General features: G+C 37.7%; 1 protein-coding gene across 1 annotated transcript; it reads right to left on the bottom strand.

The window, feature by feature from the left end:
- Nucleotides 1–20: 20 nt before the first annotated feature.
- smtlb (somatolactin beta) lies at nucleotides 21–2,843 on the bottom strand. The gene is made up of 5 exons (XM_026943933.3): nucleotides 2,828–2,843; nucleotides 2,070–2,254; nucleotides 814–927; nucleotides 494–673; nucleotides 21–378 (listed from the first exon to the last, which is right to left on the bottom strand). The coding sequence occupies exons 1-5, from the start codon at nucleotides 2,841–2,843 to the stop codon at nucleotides 181–183; spliced, it is 693 nt and encodes a 230-aa protein (XP_026799734.1). The 3' UTR covers nucleotides 21–180.
- Nucleotides 2,844–25,116: the final 22,273 nt, after the last annotated feature.

Below are 25,116 nucleotides of genomic sequence, written 5' to 3'. Positions count from 1 at the left end.
TCGTGCAGGAATAGCACAGCAAAAAATACAAATAGACAGGCATTCATTCTAAAATAAATTTGCAAAAAAGATGTATTGTCTTTATTGTGCATGTATAGGATTTTTCCAGAATTTAAAATATTTATCTAGGTATGTGAAATTCCATTTCCTGGAAAGCCCACCATAGATCTTTTCACATGGCTAGAAAAGGGAGCAGCTCAGCTTATCTGTTTGGCGGCATCTAAGCAGTTTTAGAAATGTCTCCATCTTATGAGCATCCTTTTTAAAGCAGGACAACACCATGTAGTCCCTCAGCATGTGCTCCGCCTTAGCAGGAGCAACAATGTGGCGTGTCACACTCTCATTATTTTCCAGCTCCAGACTTCCTTCATCCAGCATCTGTGCACACAAGTGAAACAGTTAAAGAATGTAGAATTTCAGCTGCTTTGGTTACATTTGGTCAAAGGGTGCTTTGGGACATCAGGGAAAACATCTCCAGGATCCTTGAATGTACCTTAGTCATAAGGACAAGCACTCCCTGTTTAAGGTTCATCAGCTTGGTTGACATCCACCTGGTCTTGCTGAGGAGGGAGCTGGGGGCGTTGTCGTACATGTCGAGAGAATCCTGCAGGTCAGCCAGGGGATTGATCCAGAACTGAACCAGAATCAAGATCGAGTGGAGGAGCCATTTGTCCTGCAACAATGAAGAACCCACAGAGTTTCTCAGCAAGTCTATTAAAACATCTTTATTGCTGTTGGGCTAACTCAAACATCTCTCATAGACGAGTTACTTAAAAAACAATGCAGAACTATTTTTAAAATAGTGGACCCTACCGAAATTTGTTGAATTTCGATTGTGGATGTAGGGACATGCACAAGATTGGATGTGCAAGAGTTGCCTCCGTGGCCTTGATGAGTGGATATTGAGAAAGGGATGAACATCTCTTCCTGCAAATCAATAAGCTGTTGATACTTGATACACATTTAGCAAAGGCAGAATGCAATCTGAGCATAGATCTGAGCAGGTCAGAGTTAAGGGCCTTGCATAAGAGCCTGGCTTATGGCAGTCCTGGGATTTGAAATCAGAACCCTTGGAGTCTGGTCACTAACACAGTCTCTAGCTTAGTTTAGGTTCTAGTTGACCAATCGTCACCAGTTTTTCAGTATAAGTAATGATTCTTCTGAACATACAATGGGCAAATATGAGGTTCCTCAAGGTTCTGCAATAGGTCTTCTTCTGTTTTCAGTGTAATCACTGAGCTACCATTGCGCATAACCTGTTTTCTGACATGAGAAGTATTTGTGATTAAAAAAAAAAAAAATCTAATACATTTACTAATATAAATGTGCTAACTACAGGTGGGAGTGGGACAGTTTTTTGAATCGCACTCCCAGTCCTGCAATGTTGACCAGTCCAACAGCCACCCGCTCCCACAGTTATTATTTTTGATTGCATATTTTCCAACAAACTAAGTTAGTTCTATTTCTCAAAATATAAAAAAAAGTAGTATTTTGCACTACCATACCCCTGACCGGGATAAATCATTTACTGAGGAATATTCTAAATGAATATGGTATATACATGGCACAATGCAAGGACCCAGTATACACCCATGTTAATCTACGTGGCCTTTCTTTGTCTAGTAAAAAACTTCTGCAACTTTTTGTTGGGTTCTGAGGGTCCTACAAGGTCCCATTCTCAAGGCACACCTCTAAAACTAAGCTTGTTGCAGGTCCTGTTTTAATCAGGAGATAAATTGGAGGCCCATCTTTGGTTTATGTGAACAGCATGCAGAGCTGAACTCTGGTATTACACTCTTAGCAAGGGTTCATCACAGGGTTCTTTGAATAGTTTAGGGTTAAAGTTTAGCTTTCTAAAATGGTTCTACCTGGAACTTTGAAAAGGAAACACTCTGTTATAAAGTTCTTCACAAGAAACATTAAGAGTTTTGAGAGATTCAGTATTGAAGAACCTTTCATAGAAATTTGATTAAAAAAAATTTTCATTCATATCAGGACATAATGATAGTAGTAATCATGATGAAAATATCATCCTAAATATCAATTTAACCTTGGGTGTGTTTACTCACAAACAACGTCCTGGCCTCATCTGAGATGCGGTAGATGAGCTCAGCATGCTGGATGGCTCGATCAAGAAGTTTCTCTACAGAAATTGAGCATCGTGCTCCTGTAGGATCGCGATCGGAGCAGTCCAGAGCCAAACCCAGTAATCCGTTTACAGAACATAACAAGATCCCCATCCACACCTGAAGAACTGCAGCACAAAGCCAAAACTACGATTTAGAGAAGTTTGTTACAGGTGTAGATCTGCAGTGTTACACCGTATAAACACAGTGATGTGCTGTTATAGGAAAATAATCAATACTGGGATGGAGTTGATTTTTTCCTATAACAGCACGTCCTGAAGTGTGTTATTCCGCTTATACAACAGCAATTTGCCGAGGATTACACTTTTTTTTTTTTTTTAATTAATTTTATTTGTTTATAGTTACATTTAATGTTGTGGAATGACCACAAAAGAAAGTAATTCCTGTTATCATTTACGTTATAGAAGCTATGAAGAATTGTCACCAGGGTCTCTTTCTTCTGCATTTAAAAAGAGTGGGAATCTGGAAAACTCCTCTGTGCTGAAGATTTTGCAGTGTTCAGTGCTGTTCTCGAAAATTAATCAACACCTTTTGACCAATCAGATTCGAGAATTCAACCTCACTGTGGTATAAGCCCAATTTCATCAAGCAATTTATAAATAAAGCCGTATATACATACCTAGATTTCATTCAATATTTCAGTATTAGGGAATGAAGTTAGAGTAGAGTAGATACAGTACCTTTGGTCTTGTTCATGATTGTAGAATGTAAGAAGAGTTTTGTCTAAATTTGCCACCGTACCTGTGTTGCCGTGGTTCACCAACACCTTTTATACACCGTCTGCTCGATGAATAAATCCAGAAGTTTTTAAATTCTAACGCAAGTGGTAAGGTGATAGTTTGGGTCACGGATCGTTTGGCTCAATGATTTTATGCAGCATCTTTGACAGAGGGACATGAAGCCTGGAACATTATGCCAGCTGCTATTTCTCAAAAAATATAAAATTAAGGGATTTAGCACAGTTAAACAAAGGTTAAAAATTAAATCAGGGTATAAATACTGGCTGATTACATTGGCAAGCAAGAGTGTCATGGAAAATTGTCTTAAATAATAAGAATGGTGAGGTTTCCTGCTCACACTTGTATTATTGATTATAACTTTGAAAACTCCTTTATTGTAAAAGAAATTATACTGATGCAGTACATTAATAATAAATTCATTAGTTAGTCCACTGGGCAAGTGAAAGCTCTAATGTGCTGCCTGGTCCTATGTTTTGGTCCAGAAGAAACCCAGAAAGGTCATTTCTTTTCTTGGTTGTTGAACCTGTTTTTCCACAGGGCAATAGTATATAAAAAAATTCAAATAAAAGAAAAATAATAGCCCAAGCAGAAAAATTCTTTTTAATTTGGTAATTAATTAAAAGCATTTCCTCTGTTTTGTTATTTATCTTTTTTAAATTTAATTATTTTAAAATTCCTTTAAAAATTGTTACATTGTTAGTGCATTTGTTCCTTGTTACTTTTTAACATTTAATTTTATTATTAGTTGATTATACAGCACTTTGAACTACCACACATGTGACAAGTGCTCTAAAAAAACAATTTCTTCTTCTTCTTCTTCTTGTCCCGGGTGCCTGGGCTACTGATTTGTCCACCCCGGCTGACGATAACCAAGTAATTTCTGTTCCCTTTTCATATTTCTGCTCTTATTATTCCTGGACCTGAGCACCTGAACCCCAGGTTTTAATCTGTTGTAATTTAGCTGTCACCAGAATTACAAAGCGATTCTTTGTATTTTGTAAAATCTGATTCGAACCTGACACTGATAGTTTAACTGTTAAGGTTTTTTGAGCATTAAAGTTGTGAGTCTAAATCCTGGTGCACCACTTTTAAACCTCAGCTGCTTAACCTTGACATTTCAGTCTTTTTTCTTGGCCTTTTTTTTCACCAGCACCTGATTTAGTGGATCTGCTGACATTTGCAGACAAATCTCCCCAGCTCCTCTTGTGATCATGGAAAAGCTTCAGCTTATATTACGCTTATAATTATATATTCCTCTATCATATCATAAAAAGATCCACAGAAATAAACACAGTTAACTGTAATGCTATTTCTCCATGTGTGACACACAATCCTGGGTAACTCAAAGAACGTTAAAACTTACTGGGCAAATATTTCTTATAGTATATTCTTTACTATAAGAAATTTCTTATTTCTTATAGCAAATATTATTCTATAGTTTTCCAAACCTTGCGGCACAGATGGAGGTCTTTCAGTGTTACAGTGTTGTGGTGTCGTGTAAGTGTTAACGTTATTTTAATCATCCTGTATAGTACTAATTAATTTCAGTGCTACCACTGCAACCCATTAAACCTTCCGTAGAGAAAATAGAGAAAACTTCAGATCTGTTCTTGTGGCTCAAACAGCCAGTAACTTCTCTATTCCCTTCATATAAAACAACCCTCTCTATGGGTGATGGCGATAAATTATACTTTTTGACACTTTTCACTCAATATAAATTCCAAGCCGTGGTATATCAGTGTGGATGAATGTGATCTTGTGATGACATCAGTTCTTTGTTTCCTATTCACGATGTGTCGTTACAGGTGGCTTTCCACTGGACAGATGAAGAGAGGTGCGTGTAGGTGACTTAAGAGATTAGGTTTCACTGTTAGTCTGACCTTTGGGTTAAGTTTGTCTTCTGACGTAAGTAAGGATTTACACTGAAATAATCAACTCAGCAAATCCACAAGTCACATGACATGTGACTCATCCTCGCATAGAATGATTTTTAATACATTTAATTTTGATTTAATACATTAGAAAAATACGAACGTTTCCCAGAGAAGATGCTATGTATTATATATAGTCCTTTATTTATGATTACGTTTTTAGACACATCACACTTTTTTAATGGTTTATAGGTACATTTGATGTTGTGGAATGTCTGCGAGACAAGTTCTTTCCCGTTATCACTTACATTATAGCTATAATATGAGCATCTCTCTCTCTCTCTCTCTCTCTCTCTCTCAACAAACACAACTTGTCATTTTACTGAAAAAACAGAAAGTGTAAGCTCCTCTGTCCGGAAGACTTTCCTGTGGGAAACTTTACGAAGCACCGTGACGGTTACAAAGCGCTGACACTAGAGACTCCTTCCAGAAATGTTAAATAAATCTCTCCTAACAACAACACAAAAACACCGCATCAACAATTATACAGTTTTCTTTGTTGAACAACATGTTTTTTTTTCAAATCTGTTTATTATTAGTCTTAGATTATGTAGAGCATCCTTGTGAAAGAGCTGTTACTATAGAAACAACAACACATTAGAACAAGTGCATTAATATAAACCTATTGTTTATGTTACAGCTGGAAGTATTAATAATGCAGTAAATAATGCACTCCTTCTGACCAATCAGCTGTGCGAATTCAACCGTGCTGTGGTACAAAAGTTCATTTACATGATGCCTGTTAAGATATGATGAAAGTGAGGTGGTGAAGTTGCTTTTTAAATAATTGTCCCCGTTTGTAACTCTCTTCACAGCTTCCCACTCAGCTGACAACTGAAAAAAAAAGTGATTCTGTGATGTACAAGCTCCGGCCGCTTCGCTTAATCCACTAGACCAACAAAATCATATCACTGTTGGTAAGTCATGGGCGGTCTGGGTATTTTTGGGCAACTGAAGCATGCAGTTACCATGCCAATGGAGATTTATAGTATATAAAATAAGTTTAGAAATATCAGCAAATGAATATAAAGAAATACATAAAGTGCTACAAACACCATCACACACAATTAAGACAATAATTACACTTTAAAAGTCTGAAAAAATTGATAGAAAGATTCATGGAAGAAATAAAAAAGCTCAGTTTCAGAAATACACGGTATATTTAATTCTTGGAGTGGCCAGACTGTAGGATTTATTTAGTCTGCAGATTTCAGAACATAACAGTATAAAGGAGCTTAAAATGTTGGCAGAGGGTCTGAGGTCCTCTACAAATAAATAAATGAAACAAAAAACATAGTTTTACAGGATAAAATGCACTATGAAAGAAAAGATTGTTTCCAAAAGTAAGTCCCTTTGTGCTTAAACCCAAAACATGCACCATTGTTATGTATTTTAAATATATATATATTTTTTGTTATACAGGGAGCCAATAATTTTAGAGTTGAGTCTGCTCAATACTGCAAAACCCTCACTCTCATTCAGCATTTTCTCCTCAGTGTCACACACACACTAGGTGGCAGTAAAAGTCCAGCGTGTTTATTTTATTATATAATTTATATCAGTGACACTTTATTTTGATGGCTGGCATCAGCTGATGCTCTCATCTGCCTTTCCTCGCTTTTCAAACCTCCTGCAATGAGTTCTTTATTAAATAAAGTCATTTTTATTTCATCGTAATTCAGAGACAATTGAGCTAAATGTACAGTGTGTGAGAACAAACTTTTTTTCTTGTCAAATAGGAACCAAAGTCGTCATACAGTCATAAAATAAACATAGATGTGTGACGTGTCAATCATTTTCCCCTGAGCTGCCTTCAGTGTGTGTAAATCAGAGTCGTACAAGTTAAGAGTTCCAGATTTACATCATGTCCTGTAGAGTATTTTTTATGGCTTTGCATTAAAGGCTCAGTTTCACTCCTGCTTTCTGTGCAGGATAATTTCCCCAGTGATGTCTCATATTCACACAAAGCCTCCCTTTAGATTAGATTTATGACTCTGGTAGTAGCGCTGCTATATTTTATAATTTAGTAATCTTTATCAAGATGGTGCCAATATAAAAGTGGGCCAAAAAAAAAAAACAAACATTAACAAGATTTTCTAAAAGATAATGTATAATGCTTTACATAAGCAAGATCTGTAATGAAGAGGTAGAACATGTAATCTGTAATATGATCATATGATTTGGTTATTGGGTTGTAGACAGAAATTTACCATCTAAGAATACTAACTAGCGTGTGAGTGTGGTCTTAGAAAAAACAAAAACAACAACGACAAAAAAAATCACATTCAGAAGTCCCATGTCACATTTCAGCATCCTGGCATTTAAATATTAGCTGATCCAGTGCAGTGACTTTGTCCATTTGAATGTGAGACATAAATAATTCACGGCAAAACAACTCCAAGAGGCTGTAAATATTCTTTTTTTTTTTTTAAAAAAAAGCAAAGTTCAAGTAGAGTAGCAGCGCAAAAGCTGTGAGGTGAAGCAACATCTATTCATCACAGCACATCATGAAGTTAACAGGTTGCGTGGAAATAAACGCGAATAACAACTCCACATTGTTACACACTTTCATATTTACAAACATAAAGACAACGTCAAAGAGTTACGAGCATCATCATGACAGCTCCGCACACATCCTGAGCGTAAGCTGAGACACGGCTTTGTCATCATGTCACTTCTGTTAATAAGCTCATCAAAAATCTACACCATGTCATGAGCGCTGCTCAAGATCCAGTCTGATGTCTTCTTTTAGCCAACAATGCTTCAACACGCTTTAATGAAGAAGGCTTTTTTCTTTTTTCTTTAGGAGACATCTTCTGACGCTGTTTTTGAAAGTGTAAATGAAAAGAACTGTGCTTGAATAGACAGATGTACAGAAATCCCCTAATCTCGCATCCTCGTTATTCTGTAGCGGTGTAATGGTTCTAATAAGCTGAGCTTCTGAAAGCCTTAAGAAGTTATATTAATTAATACATTAAGGTTTGGTAATAAAGTATTTATTAACAAGTTGCATTTTTATTATTGTAATAATATTGCTCATATAAAATAATATATTTATTGTTTCTGTAGTACTTACACAGACCCGGATTAAAGAAAGATTTCATTGTTGATATGAAGTTTTCTGAAAGGAGATGTTTAATTAACTTTATTTATGGAAGGAGTCTCCAGTGTCAACGCTTTGTAACAGTCAGATGTAAAAAATGTAACTTTCCCGACATTAGGAAGCATTTACACTTCGTGGTTTCACGGCAACATGAGAAGCTGTAAAAAAAAAAAGCTGAGAAAAAAAGGGCTGGTGAAGGAATGACTGTTTACAAGTGAGAACAGAGACTAACATGTTTCACGAATGTTCCACAACATTAAATGTAACTATAAATGGATAAAACATTACTAAAACAATGTAATTGTTGACAATCTGCTGTGGTATAAATGGAATAAACTGCTTCAGGGTGTGCTGTTATAGGAAATTAATCAACTTCGGCATGGTAACAGTAACTCCGCTTCATCACACCACCTCGTCGTTCATTATTTTCCCATAAAAGCACATCCTGATGAGTTTTATTCCTTTCAAACTAAGTGAAAAAGAGCTTGCTTAAGCCAAAGATGATTTCGAACAGCAGGACTTTGAAGGTCATATTTCTGATTGCTCAGCGATCTCTTAGATCTTTTCAGTGCATCATTTCACCGAAGCCAAATGATTCGTTCGTTTTATGAGCTGATTCATATTTCACGCTGGATGAAACGGTTAGCGGTTGCCCCGGGAAATTACTCCCATTCTGCAGGCCTTCTTTATGATCTTCCTTATTATGAACAGGTGATGTAGAGCGTGATTGAGTTTCTGTCCATTTATAATTTACCTGTCCTGTGCTTGCTTTTTTTTTTTTTAAAGAAAGCCGTCATGTTAAAAACCTGTCCACTCAGGAGAAAATGGCGAACCATCTCTCTTCACACCGCTGTGATAATTTCTCCAGATCAGAAACAGCGCCAGGGGTTCAATTGATTTTCTCAAGGTGTGCAATTTCAGTCTTTTGAGAGTTTCAGTCACTAAAGTGCACATGGATTTGTGAGATTTTTTTTGAATAAATTTGACTATTGCATTTTACTTTTAAGTGGAGTTGCTGCAGGGATGTTCAGCTGTTGTGACTTGTTTATCTCTTGTACCTTTAACTCATTCTTGTCATTCTTCTTCTTGGTCCAGCACTGTATCCTTTGATTTTCCAGAAATGAAACACCATCGAGCTCTGAGTGTGTACATCCTTTGAAGCGCTGTGTGAGATCTATGAGGTGCCACTCCGACCTTTACACCAGAGACTGGACAAATTAGTCACTGAAAGAAACTCTGACCTTTTTAGGTACTTAGTCTCAGTGGGCTGTCAATGAACTCCAGGCAAAGCGGAGTGTGTGAATAAAGCTCACCTGTAGGACATGAAAAATCTTTAATAAGCAATATTTTCTGTAGGAGACTGTGGAAATTATGTAGAAGCATAATAATAATAATAATAATAATAATAATGATAATAATAATAATAATAATAATAATAAACCCATTTGCTGTGACAAGCAGAGTAACATCATTATCTCTCTCACATTGTCTTTGTCTTGTAGGCAATCTGTATGTTATGATTACTGCCAGCACGTTTAATTGGTCGTCGGTGTATAAATAAGGACATGTCTCCGAATATTAAACACTCAGCTGTTTATATTCTGCTTTAAGAAGTTTTCAGAAGGATGCGTAAAATGATTCTTTCTCTCCAATTTAAATGCAATTATGTTTCTCAAACAGCTCAAACAAAGAAATAAACTCCCTCAAACCGATCTGCGCTGACGACTTCATGCCTTATTTATGTACGTGTTTATTTGGATTTAATCAACCCCCACGTGCAGTGAAATGAAATGTTCTGCTTCTGACAATAACAAAGCAGAAAGTTCTTAATTAGTCTGTCGAGTAACATTTCATTTGAAATTCCATTATAACAATCATAAACATTGCAGAAATTTTTTTAGAGTGATGCTGAAGAAGTGAAGGCTTATGTCAAAACTTGTGAAGTGACTTTAGAGCTGTTATTTGACTTCGGCCTTTCATGACAGAGGGAAGAAGCTGAATTTACATTGCGATTTGAGTGATTTTTATTGTAATAGTTTCTTATCTTGTCTAGCATGTTTATGACGCTTGGAGAAAAGTGTGTTATAACAGTGTTATAAATGCAAATTTGATTCCTGGTTTAGTCTGAAGGCATGACAATCATTCAATAGGTTCATATTTTAGCTTCGTAAATAAGCGCTTTATAATAGTTTTAAATGCAAATAGATCACTGAAGATTTACTGAAGAGTACTGTAGTGGACAAATCAGTAGCCGAGGTGCCCAGGACAAGCAGATTACCTGTCCATACACATTGTTAAAGTAGGAATTCTGCGTCCTCAATCCGTCCATTTCTTGCTGCAGTGATCCCAGGAATTTTGTGGATCAGCCAGGTGCTTAATTCCCATCAGAGAGGAGAGAAAAAGTGCAAAGTGAGTAAAAATGTGTGCAGGAGAACTTGTCAGGTTTGATTTATTAAGTGTAGCTCCTTCCCCAACTGCTGCTAACTCGTCAGTCCTGACAAAATGGATGAGACTCATAGCTCACAGGTTTTTTCTGTATGCAGTGCGTATCATCACACAATATCACGGTTTGAAGAATTTGCCCCACATGGAGATGGCATCCATCTGAAAAGCTGGTTCTTCTTTGCTTTATTTTTTCTCCATGATCTTCTCACCATGATCCTCAGATACGGTTTGGCTGAAGCGAGTCCCAAAATCACTGTTTTCGTGTAGACCAGAGCTCAGTTCTCTGGACCACTCTCGGGACAGAAAGCAGCTTTTACACTCCACCCATCGTAACGAACTCTCACGGCAAATGGCACCGACCAGTGGTGTGAGTGATTGTAAAGTGGCTTACAATGAGAAATAGCTGGTGCCTCCTCTTTTTCATGGTGTAGTAAGAATAAGCGTGGAGCATGCTTGTTACTAGATTAGCCAGTAGTCATCTCCATTGGTCAATCAAGCATGTAAAGAAGAGAATAACGTAACTGCTATTTTCTACTTATTTCACTAAGAATAACACAAAGAGTCCTCTCCAGGAAATGCCGGTCTCCTGCAGCAGTTCTCCATCACTGTTGTCTCCCCTTAGGTATGATCAGTAATTAAAAGCTCATTAGTTTGCATTAGAAGTGCATTGATGGTGATCTAATGAAGTAGTGGAGCTGTGATGAGGGCAGCGTTGGACAAAAATAGGGGAAGAACGCAAGCTCAGATGTGGTGGTGAACTAGTAACTAAATTAGTAACTAAAGTATTATTCATTCATTCACTCATTCATTCATTCATATTCAGTAAGTGCTTTATCCTGGTCAGGGTTGCAGTCGGTCCGGAGCCCATTCCAGGGGAATGGAAACACTTTGCTTTGATTGCCAGTAATCGTGAAATACATACAGGTCGTGACTGTTATATTGTGTCATCTGTTTGCTGTCATAACAGCGTACATTAGGCTTACATCACCTGGTTTTGGATGTTGGTATTGGACCTTTATTTCCCCCATTTTTCTCCCCAATTTAATCACCTGCCAATTCCCACCCACCAGCCAGCTCTCCTCTATCACCAGGGAGAGAAGTGGCTAACATATACTTCCTCGAAAATCTCCTCTAAAATACAGCATAACTAACTTGCCTACCTAAGTTGAAGGAGAGCGCTATCCGTCCGCTTCCTCATACATGAGCTTGCAGACACTCATGATTGGCTAGTGTTGTTCTGATTGATGGGGGGAGAGTTATGACATCCCTCCCACCCAGAAAGCAATTTTGCTTCCTTGACTCCCGGCCACGGATGGCTGTGGCATCATCGGGATTCGAATTTGCGGCTTAAATCCTCACTATGCTCTCACAGCTCAACTCTGAATACTGCCCATAGCGAGGCTTTATCACTGTGCTGCTTGTATAATGTTCACTTTGGAACTGGTCAGTAATTTCCCAGGTTGTGTGGTAATGAGACAGGATCCAGAGTGGATTGTGTTGGATTGTAATGAGCTCTGTGTTAAGGGAGAGAGCTTTAGGTGAGTGTGGTGCAGATGAAGCTATCAGATGGCCTGACCGTGTTAGAAACCACGAGAAGAAGCAGGGAAGAACGATGGAACATGTTCAGTTCAGACCTTGTTATAGGTTTTAGTTCACGCGGTGATAAATTTTGCATGAGTGATTTTTGAGCAAAGCTTTTTGCCGTGTCCTCGGAGACGGTACATTATATCTGCAGCTGAGGTGTTTATGGAAATGAAAAGTTATCGAGGCGGTTTCAATTAGACTTTATTTGCATTGCATTTTCCCTGATTAAGTGTTTGTTTTAATTTCCCGCCGCTGATCCTGACAAACGAGATACGCGTTTTCTGCCAAAACACTTTTCCCACGAGACACTTTGGGTAAATTTGGAAGCGGCTGCGCTTGGGTGTAGCGCTAATGAATGCTTTGTTTGTTTGATGTTCCTGAAGATCAGGAGGTTTTTGACTCTGGTTAAGCAGGACAAGCTGTTCTGGAGTTTGGAGGAGAATTTTGAAAATACTTGGAAGCTTTAAGCGCTGTTTTCTCGATTGGTTTTCTCTCTTATGGGATACAGATATCAAACCATAGTGCTGTGAAATTCTTGACTGGTTAGAAGATGTTGATGACTTTTCTATAACAGCAGCTCTGACAGTAGTGCAGCTGCAAATCACAATCAATACGCTCGTTCTAATACGTTCTCATTTCTATAGTAACAGCTCTGTAGCAACAGGCTTGTACTTGTACGGCCACATTAACGGATTAATAAGGTGTGTAATCTTTGACATGGTAAACTGTTCTGTAAGGAGGCGTTTATTTAACTTATGGAAGGAGTCTCCAGTGTCAGTGTAAAGCTGTAACTTTAAGTATTCGGACATCTTCTGGACAGAGAAGTTCACGCTTTAAGGATTCTCAATAATAAGAAAAGCAGTGTATTTTTTTCCTTCAAGAGAAAAAAAGCGAGGCTAGTGAGGGAATGACTGTTTACAGCTGCTATAATGTAAGTGAAAACAGGAACTTACTTGTTTCGTGGACATTAAATTGAACTATAAATGGATTACAATGTGCTTTTATAATAAAATGTCTAATGACAGCAGCACATCTAGTTGTGGTTTATTCCTAAAACTGAGCTCTTCATTTTTTAAATCATTACGTTGATAGATAACGGTAACACGTGTACACTCCAAAATCCCTGTGTTAATTGCTGTGACGCAGGTAATGCCGTCTTCAGTGGGTTGTGTATTGTCCTTACAGCGTCCTCGAGGTTTGTTTCATATGATCATTCAGCTTGACGCTATCCTGATGGATTTTCTCTCTGACCTCACACAGTACTGACGGAAAGAGAGAGAGGGAGAGAGAGGGAGGGAGAGAGAGAGAGAGAGAGAGAGGGAGAGAGAGAGAGGGAGAGAGAGAGAGAGAGAGTATTATAGTTATGTCTCTGGTGTGCTGCTGCTCTGATCCTAATGCCGTATGTCAGCGCTCGTACTCGTCTGTCCAAACTCATCCATCACGCCATGACACACACACACATACACACACACACACACACACACTGAAACCAGCTCCTTCTCTGTAATTTCCCATTAATGCATTTGTGAGAGGAGAAATTTATCAAGAGGCGTTCATGCAATACTGCTGTATATGTTACTGAAGATTTTTTGACTCTCTTTCGTCTCTCTTCTTTCATGAGTGAAATTTCCTTTTCGCTGTTTTCATTTCAGAGTCAGAAAAAACCTTTTAGCTTTTAGCTTCTCCATACACCAGCCTACTTTAATGGAAGAGACTTTGCCACTGTTTTAATTTTTCACACATTTATTTATAGAGTTATTTATTTTCACAGATGAGTTTTTTTAACATCCCAATTATGTTCACTTGTAATCTATTTCAAATGATGCATTTATTTTTACAGGCTTTCTATTATTAAGGCACGGTGGCTTAGTGGTTAGCATGTTTACCTCGCACCTCCGGGGCTGACAGTTCGTACATGTTTTCCAGATAATTCACACTTGTTTTTTACATGAATAATTTTTATATGTATTTTTTTACACATGATTCATTGATTTTCACATGATATTTACACTTGTTTCAAGTATTATAACATGATTTTTTAAAAATATAATTCATTCATTTTCATGCACTTTTTTTTACACAATATTTATTTTTTATATATGTTTTTTTAAACACATGATTAACTTGTTTTTGTTGCAATTTTTCCATAAGGGAGCTAGCTAGCCAAATTTGTACACTATGCCTAGCTTTTGATTGACATTTTAATTTGATCATTTTTGGCTTCACAAGTAATAACTCTGCTACATCTACACCAGATTTAATTGCGGCTTCAGCAGCAGATTAACATTAAAGCTAATTAGCGAACAGGCTGCCAAGCTACACCTTCTCTGCATGTGGTGTATAGAATTTATACCAGTCAAAAGTTTGGACATGTCTGCTAGTAGAAGGTCTTCATTTTTTACCAGCTCTTTGTGTGTGTCTAATCTAAACTGAAACTTTCAGGCAAAGTAAGACCACGTTGATGTGAAATAAATCAATTCAATCACCCGGTCGCTGTGAGAAACACTTGGTGTAAATGATGTTGCACTTTGTTATGAGTTCATGCCGAACTGTAAAGAGCGTGGGGAAGAATCGGGTTCCTGCGCCGCAGCGCGTGCTCCCAGATCCCTTTTCTAATTAGCCGTTCTGGAGTGTGTTGTGCGCTGACTGTGTGGGCCTGATGCCTGCACACCAGTGTTAATGAGATTGGTGCTGCTTGTTGTTGTTCAGCCTTTTTATTACAGACATAGCTGTAATTATCACTTGTCGTGGACATACGTAACAGTTGCCATTCTCTGCTTTGGCAGAAAGAAGTAATTTGCATCTAAATTACCAGAGCCATAGAACTATAACTATATAACAAGCCTTTTTATTTCAGTTAACACGTGCTACATGTCAACTCTAAAACTCAATCTCATCCTTTGTGTTACAATCGACAGCCATTAAAAAAACTATTTGAAAAATTATTCATCACAGGTTTCTTGAGAACCTTTGAGAGAAGCAAATAATAAAAAGCACTTATTCTAGATGTTCCAATACTGATGATAGTACAAGATTTTAACTACTGAGCTGCCATTTCCCATTTCAAAGCTAAGCAATAAAACACGCTGTTATTGGGAAATAATCAACGACGGGGTGGTGTGATGAAACAGAGTTACTGATTAGTTTCCTGTAATAGCACATCACATGGAAAGTGTTTTATTCCTCTTATACCACAGTCATTTGCCAATGAGTTCTTTTTTTATTGATTAAATACATTTTATCCATTTTTTTGTTACTTCTTTTGTAAGTTCTGCAAAACAATATTCTAAATCATTACATTTATTACTATTCATTTACCCATTTTTTTGTACACACACAACAGCTCAAGTGCAGAAGCTTTTAGTATTCTATTTCCATAAATAATAACCAAGACGAAGGTAATATAACTTGTAAATTTGATGTGTATTGCTATAAAATCGTAAGAGACAGTCTGAGTCAACAGGACACGCTTTGCTATGAGGTGAATACAGGATGAAGGTTAAAGTGTCAGACATGATCCCACTGAGATTCTAATGCAAATGTATCTCAAGGCCAGCAAAACCAGAGCTTATTATCATTATTGATATTCCTTCCCCTTTTTGATTGATTTCCGAGGTATCAGTTCATTCTTCAGCGCTCCAGCCAAGCCGCTTAATTAAAGGGAAGTGAAGACGTTGGCGAATGCAGGTCCATTAAAATGATTAATTATCCAGGCCCACTTTGTCTTTCCTTCTTCTCCTGTCAAGCGAGGATCAGCATTCATTTACGTTCCTGATCGGACACTTGCAGATGAATTTTTCTGAAATTGTCTCTGTCACTCCTTAGCTATGTTGCATTAAATGCAGACTGATGATATGTCAATAATAAAAAATCTATACAAACAATTCATTTTGAATCCGCAATCAGAATAAATTCATGCGCACTGGTGAAAATCTTTGCACATAATCACATCCATTGTGCAAACCCCACTCCTGGAACTACCTCAGAGTCTCATACTTTCCCTCATTTGGCTCATTAAGATCTTGCTAATTAGCTGATGAATTGAATCAGGTGGGATGAAGTGTGAAGCATTGATGCCTTCCAGGACTGGAGTGAATCCACCTCTTTCGCATTTCATGTAGGTAACACACGGCAACTCTGCCAGCCAAACCTGTAGAGACATGAAGTACCTGCTCCTCTTGACTGACGTTTGAGCCTTGAACCTCAGCGTAAATGAGAAGAATTAAGCAGACTTGGTTCCTGAAAATAGCATGCGAAAACACTTGTATATTATCATAAGAGGATATCCAATTAGATCCTATTAAAGCCTGCATGCAAGTCACCTTCAAAAGTCACTGTCGTTTAAGAGCGGCACATTTTTGGAAAACTCGCTCCACATACGAGTGTCAAGAACCAGAGCGAAGCCTCAAAAGCACAACCTTTTATTTCTGTGTGTTTCTAAAAAGCCTCCAGAAAAGCAATTTTTTATGCAAATGTAGGCTATGTTGCTTCAGGTGCTGTATCATTTTAAATGCGTCATTAGATTTTCATTTCCATAAATCATCATAAAGTTTGGAACAAAGTGGTGGTTTTTTTCTCAACTGTCCCACTTATTCTGGCAAAGAGTTGTCCGCACTGAGTGCTTTGTGATTGCAGACTGGCCTGTTATCATGCCAGTTTTCATCATTCGTACAAATACTACATTTTGTGATGGTACAAATAATCGATTTATTATTAAAACATGCAGCATCAAATTTGATAAACATTATTTCAGTAACATTATTCTACAATTTGAATCAAGAGATTCAGCTAGCCTTATTAAGTAAGCGTTCATTTACAAAAACGCTAAAAACACTTATTTTAATCCTGTCGTGGATTTTAATTTCTCAAATTGAGCAATGTTTCCCTGGAAAATTTACGCGTGTAACTCAGAATTCCTCCGACCTCTGTAAAAAACAAAGAAAACGCCCTCTCAGCTCGGAATTCTGAAACTATCCCTCTCAGCCCGGAATTCCGAAACTATCCCTCTCAGCCCGGAATTCCGAAACTATCCCTCTCAGCTCGGAATTCTGAAACTATCCCTCTCAGCCTGGAATTCCGAAACTATCCCTCTCAGCCCGGAATTCCGAAACTATCCCTCTCAGCTCGGAATTCTGAAACTATCCCTCTCAGCCTGGAATTCCGAAACTATGCCTCTCAGCCTGGAATTCCAAAACTATCCCTCTCAGCCTGGAATTCCAAAACTATCCCTCTCAGCTCGGAATTCTGAAACCATGTCCAAGTGACGTCAAATCAACATGGCTCCTAACAACATCAGCACTAAACAGAAGTACGTCTTTTTAAAAATTTGTTAATAATAATGTATATGATGTATATACAATTGTTTGTATTAGATCATTCAACATAATAGCCTGTTAAATCTATAACACTTACTAAACAGTTTGCTGTATTGAGGAAGTAAATACACATCACTCATCACAGTTAGCTGGCTAGCTTGTTGATAACAAAAGACAAACATAGAAGCGTCCAAGCTTTTTCTTACTTTGTGTCTTGAACAAAAGGAGGTTGAAAATGACATCATTCTGAGCTCTGACTTCCCAAATCCGAGTAAAGTCGAACGCAGCATAACACATGCTGGCGGACATTTTCAAATCACCGGTAAACACACACGGCGTAATCGTATTTCACTGAACAGCCACTAGAGGGAACCAAACTCATGCTAAGGACTGTACAGTATTTTATTAGCTATGTCAGTTGCATAAATAATGAAATGAGAGCCTGCCAGATGTACGCATCAAATTTATTATGCATGATAAACTCGCTTGGAGCCCCAACACCTCCCAGAGACATGTAACAAGCCTGAGATACATATCACGTCCTCTCAGCTTGGCTGTGGAAGTTGGTTGAGGAAGAGAGAACCCAGTAATCACGATACCAACTCGCAATCTTCATTTTCCTCCATAACCATACCCGGTTTATAGGTTGTACCTGTGTTAGGAACTCAATATTACCTGAAACCATCATGAAGTATCACTTCTCTGACAAGTCCTATTAAACGTCATCTATATTTTATTGTTCTGGAAGGTTGTGTTTAAATCCCAGGACTGTCTCAGAATCAGTGTTGAGCCCTTGAGCAAAACTCTTAACTCTGAACTGCTTAGCCTGAGGCTTGTTGGATTGGATTCTGTTGTAAACACTTCAGATAAAAGAAACTGATAAATAATTACATTACAACAATCATAATTAAATAAAAAACATTTCTGAAGAATGAATTGATGTGTCATGTGATGCACGGATCCGTTTAGAAGCAACCGTGGACGATGGTTTGGATGCCGGAGTAACTCCAATGCTAATAACTCCCTCATGACAATGAGAAATAATTTATTCATGACGGCAGGACCAAAATGCCTCGGGTCACTTTCAACAGCAGGAAATAAAAATACAAAAGCGAACAGCAGGAATTTGTTTACTACTATTATATTCCCACTTTTTATTTACATGAATATTTGACTTGAAAGCGGAAAAGTTGTCGCCGCTCTGTTATAGGAAAATAATCAACTTTAGGGTGGTAACAGTGTGTCCTCTTCATCACACCACTTCGTCATTGATTATTTTCCTATAACAGCATGACACAGAGGGTTTTATTTCTTTACATAACTCATTAAAGATAGAAGAGGGGAAAAAAGGCCACAATTCATTACAAAACCATTACAGTTTATTTTTTTAAAACAAGAACACTTATGACACTTTGAGAAAACTGCAGTAGGAGTACATAAAGCTTCATAACCATTCATTAGTCTGGAATATGAACACTGGAATCAGGGTTTGCATACAAGCAGACAAATCATGATCTTGCATAAAAGCTTTCAAGCCAATCCGCTTTGGTTCTGAATCTTCCCCATCATACCTCTTTTAACTGGGTTTGTATGCAGCGGGTTTTATTTCGCCTGCACGGAGTGAAACAGGCAGTTAATCCATTTGCATGCAGCATACTGCGTGATTCATAACTGTCTCTTTGCTGCCCTTTTTTTTACCAGCAGCTACATTTTAAAGCAGCAGGGACACTTGACACATGCTGATTATCGCTGAGGAAAGTGCCAAGTCTTTTGCCCCTTTTGCATAATAGAGTGTGTATAGACGCTTCACACCAGGAATACCAAGTGCATGTGGAAAATATTTACGAGGAATATTGTCATGCATCATCCTCTCTGTGGTGTCGATGTGAAGCCGCGAGGAGGCAGACTGACATTTAGAGCGCTTCACTTCCCTCTCTGTTGTTGTAGAATTTCTCTGTTTGACACAGGTCAGTGCCTGAAGACGAGAAATACACAACTTATTTTAAAACCCTGAGCACAGGCTTTTCTTCAGCTGTAGCCTCAGATTGCTGGTCTTGGCTGACAGGAGTGGAACCTGACATAGTCATCTGCTGCTGTTGTGTAGATGAGATGAAGATGAGATGCTTTTCTGCTCACCACGGTTGTAAAGAGTGGTTATTTGAGTTACTGTAGTCTACATGTAAGCTAAAACCAGTCTGGCCTTTCTCCTCTGACCTCTCTCATCAATCTGAAGTGTTTTATTCCTTTTTAATTTAATAACAAAGGTAGTGCGATGGCTCAGCTTGCTCCCTCACAGCTCCAAGGTGCCCAGCTGGGTTAATGTGTGTGTGGAACTTTTCAAGTTCTCCCTGTGTGTACTGTATGTGGCTTTCCTTATGGGTTCTCCAGTTTCCTCCCATCCCCCAAAAACATGCTGGTAGGTGGATCGGTGACTCTAAAGTGCCCCTATGTGTTAATAAGTGTGTGAATGTGTGTGTGTGTGTGTGTGTGTGTGTGTGTAGCTCCCTGCGATGTCACACTCGTGTTCATGTGATGGGCTCCGGATCCAATGTGACCTTAATCAGCTACTCAAGGTGAATAAATTTGCTATTGAATGACACATCATGTTTTTTTTTTTTATCCATTTAATGTTGTGGAATGTCTAATGTTGTGGAGTGTCCTGAATAGACTATTTAACTAAAAGCGCTGTTCAGTCATCCGATCTAAATAATGAAGTCTTTCATGGTCTGCTCATTTGCTTGCTACTGATAAACTCACCAGTATTTTTTTTTTACTTCTTAATAATTAACTTGGCCACATTAAAGTAGGCAAGTTGTTGTTTTTTAAAATCCAAGGCAGCAAAACACTCACCAGTGACAAAACTGTTGCTAAAACCTCAGATCTGATGCCTTCGCCTCAGTAGGAAACTGATAGGAGTTATCCGATGATGGACACAGATGTAATAAAAACAGTGTGGCTATAAATCTGTAATCATGCTCAAGCTGATATCTTTAATCCGATGGAACAACACAATCAGTGCCATAAGCCACAGCGCCTCGGGGTATTTATACAATCAACCCAGTGAAATATTTTCACAGATAGGCCTTGAGCAGTGAAATCAGAGAAGAGAAGAGTTTTTTTTAACTTTGCAGACTTAACCTTCTAATTATTTAGCCTCACAGCTGACACATTAGCATGTCAGGTCCATGTCTCCAACATGATGTTAAACAGACACACAGTGTGTAGAAAAGCTCTAAATCTCTGATTATTAGCCATTAGATTTATTTATTTATTTATTTTTTCTCTATCAGTGAACATACTTTGAGTGCTAGTGTCTATCCAATTACAATTTACCTGTCCTGTGCATGTTTATTTATTTATTTATTTATTTATTGAAACATGTTAAAAGTCAGTAAACTCAGCGGAAGATGGCCGTCTTTCCTCACACCGCTGTGATAATTCCTCCAGATCAAAAACCTCTCCAGAGGTTTAATTGATTTTCTCAAGGTGTGAAATTTAGAGTTTCGGTCACTAAAGAGTGTATGGATTTGTCCGACTTTTGTGAATGAGTTTAAAATCGAGGTTTGTGGAAATATGCTCTGTGTAAGGAATAAAGCACTCCATGATGTGCTGCTCTAGGAAACTAGTCAGCAGCGGAGCAGTGCAATGCAGTGAAGTTACTACCAAAAAATGGATTATTTTCCTCTAACAGCATGTCCTGAAGAGTTTTCTTCTTCTAATACCAGAGCAATTTTTTAGTTATTAAAGAATGAAACATTGTACATTTTATCCATTTAGAGTTACATTTAATGTTGTGGAATGTCCATGAAACAAGTTCCTTCAAAATATAGTTAAAATTCAATGAAGAGCCATTATAATTACAACCTGTTTTTTTAATTCCTGTTTTATTATTGCCAAATTCATGGAGTTTATAACTCTGTCCAAAATTACAAAAAAGATTTTCATGTACACTTAATCAATTTACTTTTGTTCTTATAAATCATTTTTCTTTTAAGAGAGACTAGAAAACATTTAAAACATTGCACTCTCTCACTCTTTCTAAGCTCTCTTCTCTTCTAAGTAGTTATTTCTTCTTTACACACTTCCTCTTCAGTGTCACACACACTCCAGTAGGTGGCAGTAAAAGTCTGATACACACTTTCTTCATGTGCGTCTCGACGTGTCTTTGGGTATAAATCAAACATGGGTCAGTGTAGACTCTAAAGTGATATACTTGTGTAATTTTGAGACATAGGAAGGGAAAAAAAGCCAAAGAAATCAACAACACTTACTCATGCCCAGGTCGTCGGAATATTGTTATGTGTCTTTATTTACTTTTCAAAGCACTCCAAAAAAAAAAAGAAAAGAAAAAGAGAGTTTTTTTTCTTGCTGTAGGAGTCTTGTGCATTTTGTACACTTAAATAAGCAGTGTGTGTATGTGATTTCTGTCAGACTGGAACAAAATAGAAGTCGATAATAAAGACAGAGACATCTCTCATACACAGCTTTATATCAGTTGCTTTATATTCTATTCCTGCTTTCTAACGCAAGCTGATTTCCCTAGCGATGTCTTATGGGTTCAAAAAGCGACGGCAGGTTGTTGTCTCCTGTCCAAATTAAGAGCTTTTCTCAAAGCAAGTGCCTCTTTAAAATTGGCCCAAAGAAACACTAACAAGACTCTCTGAAAATAATTGGCTGCCGTGACACCAGATCCTTCAAGGGCGCTTTAATAAAGAGGTCGAACCCTAAAAACAGATCCACTTTACCAGTGAAATGTCTCATGGCCATAATAGTTCTCATTATTATTCAAATGGGGTGCTGTTTGTGTCCCAGTGATATTACATTTACAAATATGTATGTAAGGTAAACATAAAACACATTTTTAACACGGATAAAATCATTTAAACTCTTGTTTAATATGTGAATCTTATACTTGAAACACTCTTTTCCACTCGTCGTCTATTACAGGTGATCAAAAGTTTCACAGATTCACCCCTATGACATACATCCCACAAGTCAAATGTTCAACAGGAAGTTGCATCATCTGTATTTCCTGAAGATCATGAGAAGAAGAATGGTAAGTTCTCCAAGTTCTCCAACTGTTTGTAATGATATGGTGATATTGAGTGACAAGGTCACTTTTGTTAAACCAAATTATAGACTGAAATAAAGTAAATTATTAATTAAATAAAGAAAGAATTTTAAGTAAATATGAAATTCTTACAATGTCTTTAAGGTCATCATGTCATTGGCATGGATGCTAGTTAACCACATTTGGTGTGCTTGCTAATTCTTGAGTAGCTTTTCAAATCAATTTTATTTGTATAGTTCTTTTACAGAAATATATAAATTCAGGATATAAATTTAAAATTAAAAAAATGTATCTATAATGAGCAAGCCAGAGGTGACAGTTGCAAGGAAAAACTCTCTGAGACATCATGAGGAAGAAACCATGAGAGGAACCAGACTCAAAAGGGAACCCATCCTCATCTGGGTGATAACGGATAGTGCGATTATAAATCATTCCCTTCTATAAGTGTGTGCTACATGGTCAAAAAGTGCAATTGTGTAAAGAGGAAATTCATTACAGTTTTCACGTGAAGTCTATTTTTGTTGAAGTTATGAAGTGATGAGAACTCCAACCAGAAGTAGAGCATCAGGCTGGACCAGGCAGGTCCGAGAGCAGAAAAGGATCACTGGTATCTCAGGAGTAGAGAGATAGAGAGAGAGAGAGAGAGACAGAGAGAGAAAGGGAGAGAGAGAGAAACAGAAATGATTTGCTATGGTAATTGTCACATAATGGTTTAGGACAATGTACACTGTGTGCAAGTGCAAGCAGGGACTCTGGCAAGCCTAGCTATGACAGCATTACTAAAAGGGAGAGCCAGAAGGTAACACAGACATGAATCTGTGAGGTGCTCTGAGACATAAAGCGGCCAGTCACTCCAGTTTGTTTTTGCACACATACAGTCATAAGGAATATTTCTGTTGGTATTACCCATTATTGATTTATATGTATATTTGTAACAAATCTGTTCATTGTTATTTGTATTTTCTTGAGCAAGTTACATCAGAAGGGACAAATGGCACCACAATCATCGAATCCCTCTTGAGAAGAAATGAGACACAAAAGGGAATCCGTCCTCTTAGTGGGATTATAAATGATTTCGGCATACAGGTGTAGAAGAGCAAAGACAAATAGTGCTACGTGTGTGTTCTATGCTAATACCTGTGTTACACCTTGTCTAATGGATTGAAATTAATTTTTGAAGCTAATCGAGATCCATGAAGGAGCTAATACCGAGGAATTTTGAGAAACACATCCACCACACACCTGATGCAGTGTAATATCCGTTCTTTCGGACTATTCATCAAGTTAATAGGCTGTGTTTGTGTAACTGCATGGAAATGACAGCGAGTAACGGCTCCACATCATTAGGCACTTTAATATTCGCCCACACAATGAGAATGTTGACGCAACCATCATTACGGCACATACAAACCTTTCACGGTGTCTGTATAAGGTGAGATATGGGTTTGAAATGATCAGGCAACAGAACATGAACACCGACAAAGGATGTATCATCGTACAACGTGTTGTACAACTGATGTAAGGGTTTTGTGATGTTTTTTGGATGTGAGACGGAAATCCAAGAAACGCAAAAAAAAAGCACAAACCTTGCTTTTTTTTTTTTTTTTTTAGTTTGCAGCCTGTTTAGTAGTTTTAACAAGTTGAGCTGCTGAAATCGTTTTCTGTGTTGCAGCGAAAATGATGTTAGACACGGTTAATGCACCAGTCCTGTCTGTTTTTTCACTTCTTAGATCAGCTAAGGAGCAGAAAGTGAATGACAGCTTTGTGTAGTCTCAACATGAACACCTGAGATCGCAGGGAAAAAATGTTTTCCAGCAACACTTTAACCTTCACACTGTACAAGTGCTCCTTTTCCTGGTGTGTACAATAGCTGTAAATTATATGCCTGCTGCTTGGCTCAAGGATTAAAGATCTCTACCTGGAGTGCATTGTAAAGTCTTTGACACTGACTATTGTTCAAGATCTGTGTCCATGAAGCATCAGTCTCGTCCCCCTCAATACTAGCCTGCTCAGAAGCAGCCTATCTATTTGGCTAATTTTCTTTTATAGCACGTCACTGTCGAATTGCTCTAATCTGATTGGTCAGGAGGTGTTGATTAATTTGCTATAACAGCAGCTCTGACAGTAGTCCCTTGTTCACAGGGGACTTGTACAGCACATGTTCCACACGACCGCATTAAAAAAAGGTGTCTTAATATTGATATGGTTTTCTTGTAATCACTGATAAGTCTTTTGTAAGGAGATTAATGGAAGGAGTCTCCAGTGTCAGAACTTTGTAACAGTCAGACTTGAGGTTTTCTTAAAGACAGACGAGTTTACGCTTTGTGGTTTCTCTGTAACATGACAACCTGCATTTTTTTGTCTTATTAACTTCGAGAGAAAAAAGTGAAGGAATGACTGTTTATAGCTGCTATAATGTACGTGGAAATGGGAACTAACTTGTTTTGTGGACATTCCATAACATTAAATATAACTATTAACAGATAAATATGTACAATGTGTTATTATTTAATTAATAAAAAAATTTAATGATTGCCAAATTGTTGTGCTATAAGAGGAATAAAACACTAAAATCGTCACACCAATAAGTAAGGAATAAAGTGTTTTATTCCTTACATAATTAGTTCATTACTATGATCAGTCTGATGTTGTAGGTTAGAAAGCAAATTCCCACGGCAGATTTACATGGAAAAACTGATGTTTTTTTGGTGTTTTGTTGAAGCCCTTATACTTGCTCGTTTTGAGAGGAAGGCAAAGGCCAAGCATTCCTCTGGGATGAA

Source organism: Pangasianodon hypophthalmus, chromosome 17 (assembly GCF_027358585.1).
Source record: "Pangasianodon hypophthalmus isolate fPanHyp1 chromosome 17, fPanHyp1.pri, whole genome shotgun sequence".
In the NCBI taxonomy this organism is placed as follows: Eukaryota; Metazoa; Chordata; class Actinopteri; order Siluriformes; family Pangasiidae; genus Pangasianodon; species Pangasianodon hypophthalmus.
The sequence above is the reverse complement of the archived record's forward strand: the minus strand, read 5'-3'. Positions and strand labels throughout refer to the sequence as shown.